The sequence below is a fragment of the Ambystoma mexicanum genome, chromosome 3q (genome assembly GCF_040938575.1).
Source record: "Ambystoma mexicanum isolate Mex_15411 chromosome 3q, UKY_AmexF1_1, whole genome shotgun sequence".
Taxonomy (NCBI): Eukaryota; Metazoa; Chordata; class Amphibia; order Caudata; family Ambystomatidae; genus Ambystoma; species Ambystoma mexicanum.
Window position 1 is genome coordinate 1,171,626,179 of NC_090926.1, and position 13,027 is coordinate 1,171,639,205.

Sequence of the window (13,027 nt, forward strand, 5' to 3'; positions counted from 1 at the left end):
CTTTGCAACCCAACCCGAGGACTATGCCAGAAGGCTGTCCAAAAAACTATAACATGGTTTCATCCTGTGCTGATTCTGGCCTAGTTGCCACTAGTACAATCTGACAGTTCACTTTAATTTTGAATACCCTGAAACTTTTTGCTTGACTGAACTTACATTTATATTTGCATCATACTTGCTTTAAACCACAGGGTACATATTTGTACGGAAAATAGTTCTTTTTGATGAAGAATTCTACCATAACATAATACAACTCTGTAATGTGTCCTACAAATTTTATTTATCGTAGATTAATCTCATAATGAATAAAATGTGTAACATAGTACACATACAATACTTCTGTTGAAATTCATAGATATGTATGACATGATTAGCTCATGCAAGTTTTACTTTGAGATGGTATCAGCCCTGGGACTCCCTTTAAGTACACAAACTATTGGGGCATGGACACAGTTTTGCAAACAAAAGAAATGCCTCTAAATATAGGTTGTATAAAAGATAAAAAAGATTCCACAGGAAATTCAGTGGCACCACATATATGATTAAGGATGGCTATTATACAGTAGGGCACAGGATTTTTTGAAGTCTCTGGCATGTTCAGCGAAGGATATGCATAACTATCATTTGCCCTTTACCGGCTAGGTTGCCAGGGAATGCAGTACCAGGGATTTAACTAACTGTGAGCTTCCTGATTTCCGGGACAGGCTTGCAATAGAAAATTTAGAAGCTTTCCCTCCCACTGAAATTAGGACATGTATGTATACTTCCTGATGGTAACATCAGCACACTTAATACTGCGAAAAGGCATAAAAGTGTAAAATCTGGTGGAATACGAATTTAAACGAAACTTTAGGGATATAGATCAGGTATTAGATTCTTTTTTCAGAAGTTGTTTGCAGTTGATTTTGAAGCAGCTATTACAAGGGTCACATATCCTTCTAGTAAACATGGCATGCACTGGAAAAGTATGAACCATTGCTATGCGCTTGTGACAGCAAACTAAGTGTAAACAAATCAACTCAATATTGCAGTTCAAGCAGGGCCCTGAATTTGCCACGTAGAGCTTTCCAAGAATACTGAGTGGTGTCACCCTTATAGAGATGTTTCCTTACTATATCTGGTCTCTTGCAAAAATTCTGAAGTTTCTTTGAAAGCTGCTCTGTTGTTGAATAGAGGTACTCAGCTGGGAAGATTTCTGGATACACCAAAGCTTTGGGACATAGTGGGTAGCAACCACAGTGCACGGCCTCCAACATTGCCACACCAAAGAACTCGTGCTTAGCTGTGGAGACGACAACATCGGCCTTGCAGAGGACTTGGAAATAATCATCTTTGCTGGGCAGGTAGCCCCAATGCAACACAGAAGTCCCCAGCTCTTTCCTGGCCTCTGAAAAAACGCCTGGCACATCAGTAAAAGTCTCCCCAAGTACAGACACATGGAAAGATAGGTGAATGCTTTTTAGCTTCAATAGAACTTGGAACAAAGTCTCTGGGTCCTTGTCATGCTCCCACCGATGAGGCCAAACGATATGCAAGGGTCTTTGCTCTTCCTCAGTTGCACTCAGAATACTATAGGGAGTTATGCATTTGTGGTCATGCTCATGGTCTAGAATGGTTCTCTCTGAAGCATCAGACGTGTCCACTTCCACTGAGTTTTGCAAAAGGCTTTCTGGCATTTCCTCTTGTGAGGGACAAAATGTTGGCTCTTTATCCAAGTAAGAGTTGGCTGTCAAATCTGTAATACCTGTATCCGATGTTGAAAGTCCAAATAGACCAGTATGCCCGTCAACAGCAGTCCTGTTCTGAAATTGGACATGCTTGCACCGTGGCATGATAAACTTATTAACATCAGGAAACCTGATTGGGAAGTGGAGGACCTGGCACTTTGGCCTGATGAGACCTTCCAATTTGGTGGGTCTGTGGTCGGGGATGAGCCTCATGAACCCATTGATAGATGTCAGGAAGGACTCCATGTTGTAACGTGAGTTGAAGACCACCACGTCGGCCACTAGGCAAGACAGAACCTGGTTGTAACCGTACTGGAAGTCCCTTTCCTGGCTCTTGCGTACAGGGTATACCAATTGGTTTTCATGGAAGTAGAGTACCTTTCTGAGCTTTCCCAGATCAGGCCGGAGGGCGACCAGCTCAGCCAGGTTCAGCACAGAGCTGGTGAAAAGGGTACCATACTGGTCACTGGCTTCTATGCTTTGCATGAAGTGGAGGGCGGCGGTGCGAGCCCTCCAGTGCCACTTCTTAGCAGGGAGGCTGAATACAACACAGTTTTTAAATTCTTCATGTAGGAGATCCACCAGCTGCTTGTGAGAGCCTCCATAGAAGGCTTCTATGATGAGGATATCCATTTTAGAAATTTAAGTTCAAGGTGTTGTCACAACTGATGCCTGATCTCAATGATGACTCCTAGTCTTGTACACTTGCTTTTCTAGCTTAAAACTTAACGTGATCTCTAACAATTGGGTACTATTGTATTAAAACAACATACGCTCTTCTTCTTCTCGTTGGGGTGGCTCCTAAAGGTCAGCAGTGCGAGTGCTCAAGAGACCATTTTGAGAAGGGATAGCTAGCTCCTCCTTTAATACAAATGAGCTACTTAAGTTGAACGTGAATATCTTCCTTGTACGATAGGATTGTATGCTCCTTGAAAGATTTTTGTTGAACTACATGATTACTTTGGACTTTAGAAAGTAAATTAACATGTCTTGTAAATGGTTTATGATTTAAGATAAAAATAAATAAAAAGTATAATTATTTGTAAAATAATCCTTGCTAGCAGAACCCTAACAGTACAAATCAGAAACGACTTCATTCAGTTATGACTAATTTCAACTTTCGAGTATACTTTTTTTGGTGACATGAAAGAAATGCCGATCTGCAAATTCAAAGATGGCAGTCGTGGAAACCCACTAAAACGAACACCTTGCGGCGCTGCCCTTGAAACGTGTCCGACGCTAACGTGATTTGAAGACGCAACCTGCGTGCGCATAGGTAGTCGGGAGTTGTAGTTTGACGGGGTTGAAGGACTACCTGTGCGCAGGCGCCAGAAGGACCGCAGCTCGCACTGAAGTTTCGAAGGAGGCGTAGAAGTTTGCGCTGCTCCGGAGGGATCCGCGCAGAGCGGAGTTCAGACCGGAAGCAGCGCAAGTACATCTAAGTGGTCTTTGAGTCAAGGTGAGCAGGCTGCGCCCCTATTAGGAAATAGAACCAATACAGACCAGAACACACCTGTAGCTATTAAAAAATCAGTGTAGACCAGGAAGTACCTGGGATAGATGAAATAGACTGGAAACGCCTTTGGGAATATTTAGATACCAGGAAACCCAAGTAGAAGTCCAGAAACAAACGTATGCACAAGGAATGAGTTGTGGTGGGTGATGGAGACTTATTTAGGCCAGGAAATACTTTTTTAAGGCTGCAGGGATCACTACATACACGGAAACACTAGTGACCCACTTGAATTATTACTCATTCTTTGGGGGAACTATCCGGGAAAGGGATCTATGCACATATAGAAGCAACTGTATAACAGATAGTTACCATGACAGAGCAGAAAACCTACTTTCTGCATGATAAAGACCAAAGCTATGAGACATAATGTAACCATTGTTGGGTATCCACATGTGACAGGTGTGTTAACTGTAAAACAACCAAAAGAAAATATCAAGCAAACAAAATAACGGCAGAAATATTTTTAGGTGCTAGAAGCATAGGTGTTGTTACCATGAGTGATTTTATGTTTTCCCTGCTTTTGTGGAAAGCTTCCTCAGTATGGTGATTCTTGACCTTTCTCGCACTAGCTGCCATTACCTACATCTCCCTCGTACCAGTACTTACCTTTTGATGCTCCGCCTCCCTCAGAGTAACCTTTATTTACTTTACAGGTATAATACCTCCTACTTGCCTATAATCCTTAAAATGTTGTGGTGTGGAGTTCAGCAGTGCAGGCAAAGCCGTTGGACCTCCTGTAGGGCAAGAGAGTCCATTTGAGCGACTTGATCATGGTTACAACAGCATTGTTGGTCCCCTGCAATTGAGTGTGCGTCAAAGTCCTTACTCATGACCCCCATGGTGGAGTTAGAAGCGGTGGTTGGTGCTGGCAGGAAAATGGCAACAGGTGGCCTTCACGGGGCAGTGTTTTTAGGTGCTGTTGGATGGCTACGTCTTTGTTTTTAAACAAAATGTATTAAGTTTTAAACAACACGAACTACATAAGAGCAACAATATCACTGCATTTTATGCGATTGCACTTATATCGTCCCTCCCCCCAAGACCACTGTTTGTTCATCAGTTCTGCCAATACCAGGCGGCCATCATGCGCTGCCCGCATCGTCAGAGATAGCTTCATTCATTCTGGGGCATAGTAACGGCACCGTGAGCGCCACCCACTGGTGTAAGTCTTCACTGGTGTCCAGTTTCTGTTCGTGCAGTGCATTCCCCCATGCCCCAGTTTCCGCCGTCACTCATTTGTGAAGGTCCTCCCACCACAGCAGGACGCTTGGACCTCTGGCACCCATCCAACCCATAGCAATGCGTCTCTTTGCCAGGATATACATCAAGTCTTTAAGTTTATTTATGGGTTTGTTCTTTTTCTTTTTTTTTTTTTTTTGTATCTGCCCAGGATGCATGCTGCAGGTGTTTGCACTTCCAGTTCAATGTCTGCTTCGGCCACTTTTGCAGCAATCTGTGTCCAAGCCGGAGGAGCCTGAGAAACTTGGAAAGAAAAACCGCAGCGTTTTCCAACACAATAACGTATTTATGTTTGCGGTCGCTTCAAAAGCGACCGCAAACATAAATAAGTTTTTAAAGCTGCGGTTTTATTTCTAAGTTTTCCGGGCTCCTCCAGCCCGGAAAACTTAGAAAAAAAAACGCAGCTAGTACTTATTTTAAAAAAAAAATAAATAGCACTTAACGAGATTCAGCTGCAGCTTTCCTGCTCTGGTCTCCGGTCCCCGTCCTCCACGTACAGCACTAATGAAGGGAAAGCCACCCAGCGGTAGCTTTTGTTTACTACAGCTGGCTGGCTTTTCCTTCATTAGTGCCGCAAAAGCCAGCGCAGGAGGGCATCCATTTCACAAAATGGATGCACCCATGTGCTTGCTTTTGCGAATTTTGAGCTTGAATAGCTCAAAATTTTACATAGGAAGTTTTAAAAAAGAGAATGCTAGTATTATTTTTTTTATGTTGCCCATCTATTTTTTAAATACATTTTTTTACTAGACCATGCCTTTAACATGTTTTATCTTTGGATCTTTTGGCAGATAAATAAGGGTGTATAGGAGCGTAGTGCGGCGTGAGTGTTACTGATAAATGGAGGCTAGCAATGAAGGCATTTTATATACGAATTATAGGAGACGAAGTGTTCAGAATGAACTTTTGATTCATTAATGAAGTGGTTGCTTTAGTGAGCACAATTTTGGGAAAACATTTTAAACTGAGTGAGTTGTCCATATAATATGCATTCTTGTAGGGATGTTGACATGTGCAGAGAGTTAAAAAAAATATATAGTTTAAAGGAAATGTAATTTCATACCGCCCCAGCATGGTGACTGATCACCACCATGGTTGGTAGCGCAGCATGATTTAATTCAGAAGATGGAGGTTTTATTGCATGTTTTAGTGTAATGTTTGTGTGTTGTGGACAGCGTATTGGGAGTTGCACATGTTAGCACAAAATGTAGTGTGATTGTGTGGGAGTATGTGACGCAAGTGTGCATACGAGAAGCAGCAGGTTCAGCAATTGGAGTGATATTGCGTGTTAGTAGTGGTGCACGTGTAGCTGATGTGCGCATGTTTGGAGTTACATGTGCGTGAAGTTGTGTGGAAGTGTATGTTTTGGAGTGGAGTAATTGCGCAAAATGTGATTTGTATGCATGCAATGGGGTTAGGCTTATGCACCCTGGCCAGGTGTATTAGCAGTAGTATAAAAACCTTCAGGAGGAACCTCAAGTTTTGTTTTGAGGAGGTTGGACACAGTAGGGTGTTCCAATGAAGTTGACCTTAGGGTATGGGGCCCGTTTCGAGGTTGTTGTGGATTTTCAACGCAGTTGTGCGTTTTGAAAAAGGAAGGGAAAAGAGATTTTTTTTTTTCTCAAAGTTGTGTAGGTTTTCTATATCGGGGCTACTCAATATTGTCTGCATTGAAGGTAACCGCACAGCAGTTTTTCCTTTTGTTGAGATTAAGGTTGATTTTTAGGAACGAGGTTATTTCCTAAGTTTTTCTGTGATGCCAGGTGGTGCATGCGGGAGGAGATTTTTGGTTGTTTGCACGCCAGTTTCAATGTTGTTTTAAATTGTTGTGGAGGGTACACAGCTGGTAGGCCAGTGGTTATTTTGTGGAGTCTTAGTACATATTTGGATCAGGTAGGGTCCATACACTGGCATGGGTTACTGGACTTTTGTTCAGTGGTAGTTATTAATATTTTATTCGGAGTCTTCAGGTCACACCACTTATTTTTCCATCTGCGGTGTATCCAAATTGTTTTTTCCTTGTGGAAAATTTGGAATGTGCATTATACTACTGTTTTTCATCCGGTAGTGTTTTGTTTCCTTTGACATTTAGACATAGCCTTTTTGCTATGCATGTTTTCGCGCCACATTTCTTTCTTTCTTTTGTGGTTGCGTGTTGTGATTTTGTGATCTTTGTGTTGTATATCACTTTTCTAGACTTTTTCATTCCTTTTCCATGTTTGCTTAAGGGGAAAAGGAGAGACATGGTTGTTGGGGAAATTGTTTGAGTGTATGGGATCTTTGTTGGAATGTTCAGGACAATTGTTATGGCCTTTTGTGCAAGTTTTCTAGATTCGTGGCTGCACTATTTTGGCAGGTGAGTTAGCCTCTGTGGGGGTGTTTGGTTTGTGCTCAAGTGTGGCAGACTTGAGGCCAGGAGTGGCAGGCCTGGCGGAAGGTGTTTCTGTTTAGGAGGGTTTTGGCTTGTTGTATTGTTGTTTGTCTTTTTGTGGTAAGGTTTGTGCTTGGTGGTGGCGGCACCAAGACCCTAGTATGGCAGGCCAGGGTGGAAGGAGTAGTAGTATCATTTTGTTTGTTATTCCTAGCATGATTGTGCAATGATACGTTTTCTTGTGGTTGTTTTAAAGGGGGAGATGTGTGGTATCTTGGATGTTATGAGTGCATGTGTGTGTGTGTGTGTGTGATGATGCTTGTGGAATGTTCCTGTGGAGCATGGAGTGTTGGGACACTTGGGGGTTCTACAAGTTAGAGTTAGGGACTTGGAGCTGGGCAGGGAACCAGGGTGGAGGCCTATTACCATCTCTCCTACTTACCACCTATTCTATGGAACTTAAGAAGTGAATAAAGCCTGTTTCCATTTGTACTTACCTGGGTCAGCCTGGTTCTTGCTCCTTGTTGTTACTAGCCCAGGGCAGATCCTGCAGGAGGCAGGATACTTCAGTACGCTCTGTTGAGAATATAGAATTGAATGAGTTGCAGCCAGGCGTTCCTGGAGACCTTTTTGTGGTAGTGGGAGATGTGTTCCAATTCCTTTTCCTCGAATTCCAAGGCCATTCCGTGTTCCCATTTCGCTCTGTTCTTGAGACCAAGATTGGTTGTGCTGTTCATTAATGTGTCATAAAGCCTTGAGGTTTCATGTCCTCCTTCGGCTGTAGCCAGCATATTTTCGATGGTCTCGAGCCCGGTTTCTAAGTTCTCTACTTACGGCCACCGGTCCGTGAACCTACGCACCACAGCTCTATGGAGTAGGAACTGTCCCGTTGGCAGCCCGAGGTTGCCTGCAGCTCATCGAATGTTAGGATCCCTTGGTCATCCACCAAGTCCCCTAGGGTGGCTACTCCACAGGGCTCCCATCTTTGCCTTACTTCTTTCTGTCCCCAGGGTCTGCCCGCCATGATAGCTGCTATAGGGGTCTCCGGGGAGTATGGGTCTTCCATCTTCGCTACCTTGCAGGCCCGTTTCCAGATCAGTAACCCTAGTTTCACCAGGTAAGGGCTGTTCCGGATCACATTTGCTGGGACCCAGAATAGGTCTCTGAGTAGCGTCTGGGAGACAGCAGGTTGCAGAAGTCGGGTGTCAAATGTGGTCTCATCTGCCATCCATTGTATGACATGTTTTAATTGGCCTGCTAAGTAGTACAGTTCGAAAGTGGGGATTTTCAGACCTTCCCTATCGTAGGGCTTTTGTAGCACCTCCAGAGCGACTGTGTCTGCCTCCCTGCCAAAGGAATCGCCTGCAGAGTTTGTTTAGGTCTGCGAAGAAGCGTGGGGGGATGTTGAATGGAACATTGGTTAAAAAAAAATCGGAGCAGTGCCACCGTTTTTTAGAAGTTCGACTCTTCCCGCCACAGAAAGCGGCAATTCTCCCCAAAAGGCCATTTGATTTTTCTAGGTTTTCCTTGGCTCTTACTGTGTTTAGAGTGTGTTTGATATTGGGGTCCCGGTGAAGAGTGATCCCCAAATATTTGAATGATGTGGTCATCCACTGGAAGGCCATTGGAGGGAGTCAATCAGCGTCAACCCTACTCAGGGCGGCCAGGGGGTAGAGGCATGATTTTTCGTTGTTAATTTGGATCCTCATGTATCTATGAAACTCCTCCAGTGTCTCCAGGATATATGGTAGTTTGTGTTCTAGGTTGTTTAGGTACAGGAGTGTGTCGACGGCGTACATCGCCACCACGTGTGTCACCCCATCTATCACTATGCCCCCATCACCATACTCCTGGCGCAGATATGCTGCTACAGGTTCGATTGCTAAGATGTACAGCATGGGGGAGAGTGGGCAGCCCTGCCGTGTGCCCCTATGGAGCTGCCACTTATCAGAGAATATATTGTTCATGCGCACTCTGGTGTGGGGTCTGTGTATATGAGTCCACTTTAAGAAGGCCGGCCTATCCCCATTTTTGTCATGGTAGCATGTAGCCATTCCCACCTGACCAAGTTGAAAGTCTTAGTAGCATCTAAAGACGCCACTGCATATTTCTCGGGTCTGCTATTAGTATTATAAATAACATGGTGTAGTCTACGTAGGTTCTCAGTGATGGATCGCCCTGGTACATAGCCCGTCTGATCTTGACGGATCAAAAGAGGGACCACCCTATGCAGATTTTTTGCCAATAATACTGTTAGGATCTTGTTGTCTGAGTTCAACATGGACAGGGGCCTGTATGATCCACACTCTTCGCCAGCCTTTCCAGGTTTCAGTAGGGGGATGATTATGGCCTCTCTCATGGTGTCTGGGAGGGTGCCCACTTTGCACGCTTAATTGAACACTCGGGCAAGAAGAGGTGCCAGAACGTCCTCGTACGCTTTATAAAACTCCCCAGGGAGCCAGTCAGTTCCTGGGGCTTTCCCGGATGGTAAGGATCTGATGGTAACCATCACCTCCTCTGGGGTAATAGGTTCGTCCAGGGCTTTAGCCAGTTGTGCGTCCAATTTGGGTAGTTTGACGATGTCTAAGACATCGTCAATTTCAGTGGCTGTAGGAGACGGGGTGCAGGTGTAAAGTTCCCGGTAAAACCCGGCAAACACTTTTATTCCTAACTGTGTGTGCACTGAAGTACTGTCCAGCCCGCGGATATGGCAAATTGGATTCCTGGGGATTTCCTGTTTGTAAAGCCAAGCTAATAGTTTTCCTGGTTTGTCTCCCAGGGCATGGGTTCGCTCGATGTGTTTAGTATAGTTAAGCAAGCTTGTCTAAGCTCGACCTTCTTTTGTATGTGTTCTGAGTCTAAGGCAGCCCTCGCTTCCAATTCAGCCAACTCCTTTTCAGTGCGTGCGAGTGAGGATACTATGGATCTCTGCGTTCCCCCTATGGCTGCCAGCATCTCACCCCTCATGACAACTTTGTACGCCTCCCATACCGTGCCTATATGCTGCACGGTATTTTCATTTACCTGCCAGAAATCGAGTGTGCTGTTCCTGATCTGTTCGCGAAAGGCTGCATCTAGCAATGCTTTGCCTCTACGTAGGTACAGAAGGTCTGGGGGGAAACACCGCCCAGGTGGTTACTAACGGGGAGTGGTCGGATAATACTCTGGCTAGGTAATGTGTGTTCTCGAACAGCGCTAGCCGCTCTTCGCTGACTAATAGGTAGTCCAACCTAGTATAGAGAGCGTGCGGGGAGGAGTAAAAGGAGTACTCCCGTTTTTCAGGGTGTTGTTTGCTCCATTGTAAGCCCTAGTTGTAGCATCAGAGTATGTAATATTTTTGCAGGCGGGATGGGCAGGTGTGTTTATTGTCCGATCTATCTCTGCGGGGATCCAGGGTGCAATTGTGATCCCCTCCCCAGATAAGGGTGCTATATCTGTAAGGGCTGAGCCGTCTGTATAGTGAGTGGAAGAAGGTCGTGGCGTCATGGTTAGGAGCGTAAGTGCTTAAGCATATCTCCCTTCCTTCTATGGTACCGTGAACCAGGGCCATCCTGCCTTCGTCTGTTTTTGTGTTTGTTAGTTTAAAGGGGATGGTAGGAGCAACCCAGATCAGGACCCTTCTGGCGTAAGTGGAATAAGTGGAGCCTATCAGAGTCCCTCTCCAGGTCCTGGCTAGTGATTCCAGCTTGCGTGCGTCCAGATGTCTCTTGTAGCAAAGCGATTCCGACCTGCTCCTTTTGACTAGGGCGTGGGTGTGGCGTTGTTTAACAAAGCTGTTCATTCCCCTGACGTTCCATGACAAAATTCTGACCTTGTCAGCCATGAGTCTTGAGTGTCCAAATGTTCGCACGGGTGTCACCTCCTGGGGTGTCTCTTCTGGCATTGGCGATTCTCAGCGTACTAAGAGGTCTTTTCTGTACCCGGAAAAATGATGGCTATGGCTTTGTTGATTGGCGCTGTATGGAGCCTCCATGGCACATGGTTTGTTGTCATGGTTACCGGGTTGCAGCATCTTCAGCAGAATAGCTATCACAGGGGCAAATGCATTGCAGTGGTGGAGTGTTCCGTGGCAGGGGTCTGTAATCCCATCCAGCTTCTTTTTTCTTAAATCATGGGAAAAGATGGGGAAACATAAAGGAATAAAAAAAAACACTTTGAACTATCAGAAGTGTTGGCGTGTTCCCCAAGATTCACTCTTCAGTTCCCAGACTCTGTTTCACCCGCACAGTGCACCCCTCAAGGACGACACAGAGACGGAGCGACGGCTCTTCTTTATTCTACGCTGTCTCATCACAGTGTCCTTCCATGTCTATTCCTTTTCCTTATCCCTTTACTGGCCATCGCTCCCTTTGAACCATTAGACCATGTCACAGGACACTACAACCTCCTCCCCCCTTTAAACTGAGCATCTACTTATCCCATTTCTTAAATGAGTCTGTGCGGCGGCATTCTCGCTCTTTGGGGTCTCTGTGCACACTCACCTTCTTGCGCCGTCAATCGTCTTCCCATGGATATTTCTTTCTCTCCCATCACTCTGTCTTCAGCATCTCCTTGATATGAACTATCCGACCAATGACTGTCCACATCCTCATGGTCATGTCTCCGACTCCCCCACTCTTCACCCTGGAGCCTTTTAAAGTGAGAGGAGCTGCTCGTCAGATGGTGTCCTGCCATTATTATGGATCCTTTCTTTTGAGTGATCACTAATAGGTATTTGTATTTGTATTTATTTTATTTGTAACACACAGACCAACAGGCCCGGAGGCATCAGGGCGCAATTTGTACAGGTTACAGATATACATATGTACAGACATAATATTACAAATTTACACAAAGACAGTAGGTGACTAAAGGAATCTATCTACATATACTACAGTGATGCCGGTGCTGCTAGGTAATAACAGAGGACAGCAGGTCAGAGTGTGTAAAACAGAGGAGCTGAGCAGGGCTTAAAGCTTGTCAAAAAGCCAAGATCTAGTATTGGCTCTGAAAGTGTTAAATGAGTCTTCAGCTCTGATGGTAGCAGGGAGGGAGTTCCATAGCTTGGAGGCTAGGACAGGGAAGCTTAAACCCCCTGCTTTTTGCAGTTTAAATCTAGGGATCGCTAGACAGTGGGACTGGGCAGTTCTTAGTGGTCGGGAGGTCGAGTGGCGCAACAGTCGACTGCCGAGGTATATGGGGGCCTTATTAGCCAGGCATTTGTGCGTAAGGGCGAGTGTTTTGAGTGAAATTCTCTGCTTGACAGGTAGCCACTTTAACTTGGTTCTAGTTTCTGTGATATGATGGTTGCGGGGAATGTTTAGGGCGGCACGAATGGCATTGTTTTGGGTAGTTTGGAGTTTATTCAGGTTCTCTTGGCTGCTGCCTAGGTAAAGAGCACTACAGTAATCGATTTTAGCCATGATGAGGGTTCTCGCTAATGTGACACTGAAAAGCAGCTGAGTTCTTGTGCATATGAGGTTGATGTACCACCACAACATCCCCCACTTCTGGTAGTCTTGAGTATTCATACACTGCCACTAATACATATGGGCTGCTGTCAACCGTCGGAACAAATCGAAATCTATTTCCTCCCACACGTGGTGTTAATGACGTTTACTGCAGAGGTTCTGGATGCTTAGTTGGGCATATGACACAGGTGGGAACCCTTTTGACAGTTCTTCAATTTAAGTGTGGAGTCTTGGGAACCAAACCTTTTGTCTGAGGAGTCGCTTAGTTGATACAATGCCCCAATGTCCTTCATGTGCAAGTGCCATGGTCTGGTGCTGTAGTGTTGCAGGTAGGACTGGCTTGTTTCCTTTGGGGAGGAGACCTTCTCTGACAGGGAAATTTCTTCTTTGACCAACTGTAGAACCTGATGTCATTTTGGACTGCCATTGACTCTGTGTCTCCCGATTTCCTAGCTTGCTTCGACCTCCCTGACTTGAGACATACCCTCATGATGCAGAAGGCTCTGTCCTGCTCTGCTTCTCTCAGTATTTGCAGACTGTCTTGCCTTTTTGGAGCCACCTGTTGCACCACGTAGTGAATATATCTGACGGCCACTGACGGTCCCGGCACCTCCACCTTCAGCGGATGTCCGGAAAGGAAATCGGCGGGGTTGTCTTCATTCCCTGGCCTATGTACAATGTTGAATGTGTAGTTGTTACGGAGATTTTATATTTCATAATTATA

The 13,027-nt window shown here is 45.2% G+C and overlaps 2 protein-coding genes across 3 annotated transcripts in view; one reads left to right on the forward strand and one right to left on the reverse strand.

Moving 5' to 3' along the window:
* Positions 1-279: 279 nt before the first annotated feature.
* Positions 280-2,571, reverse strand: GTDC1 (glycosyltransferase like domain containing 1). 2 transcript variants are annotated; one of them, XM_069604018.1, is made up of 2 exons: positions 1,400-2,571; positions 280-1,254 (listed from the first exon to the last, which is right to left on the reverse strand). In XM_069604018.1, exons 1-2 carry the CDS (start codon positions 2,358-2,360, stop codon positions 1,112-1,114), a joined length of 1,104 nt encoding a protein of 367 aa, XP_069460119.1. In that variant the 5' UTR covers positions 2,361-2,571; the 3' UTR covers positions 280-1,111. The 2 variants fall into 2 exon arrangements, with proteins under 2 accessions (XP_069460119.1, XP_069460118.1); XM_069604017.1 differs by having other exon boundaries at positions 280-2,571.
* Positions 2,572-3,040: 469 nt separating this feature from the next.
* The window catches only part of MVB12A (multivesicular body subunit 12A), a 222,113-nt gene continuing 212,126 nt past the window's right edge, over positions 3,041-13,027 (forward strand). Inside the window, exon 1 of the mRNA XM_069604019.1 lies at positions 3,041-3,186. The gene's annotated coding sequence lies outside the window, so the exon portion shown is untranslated. The remainder of the gene's footprint in view (positions 3,187-13,027) is intronic.

Bases quoted from the DNA above. Each gene is read 5' to 3' on its own strand.
- GTDC1 (XM_069604017.1), bottom strand. From the start codon at position 2,360: ATGGATATCCTCATCATAGAAGCCTTCTATGGAGGCTCTCACAAGCAG.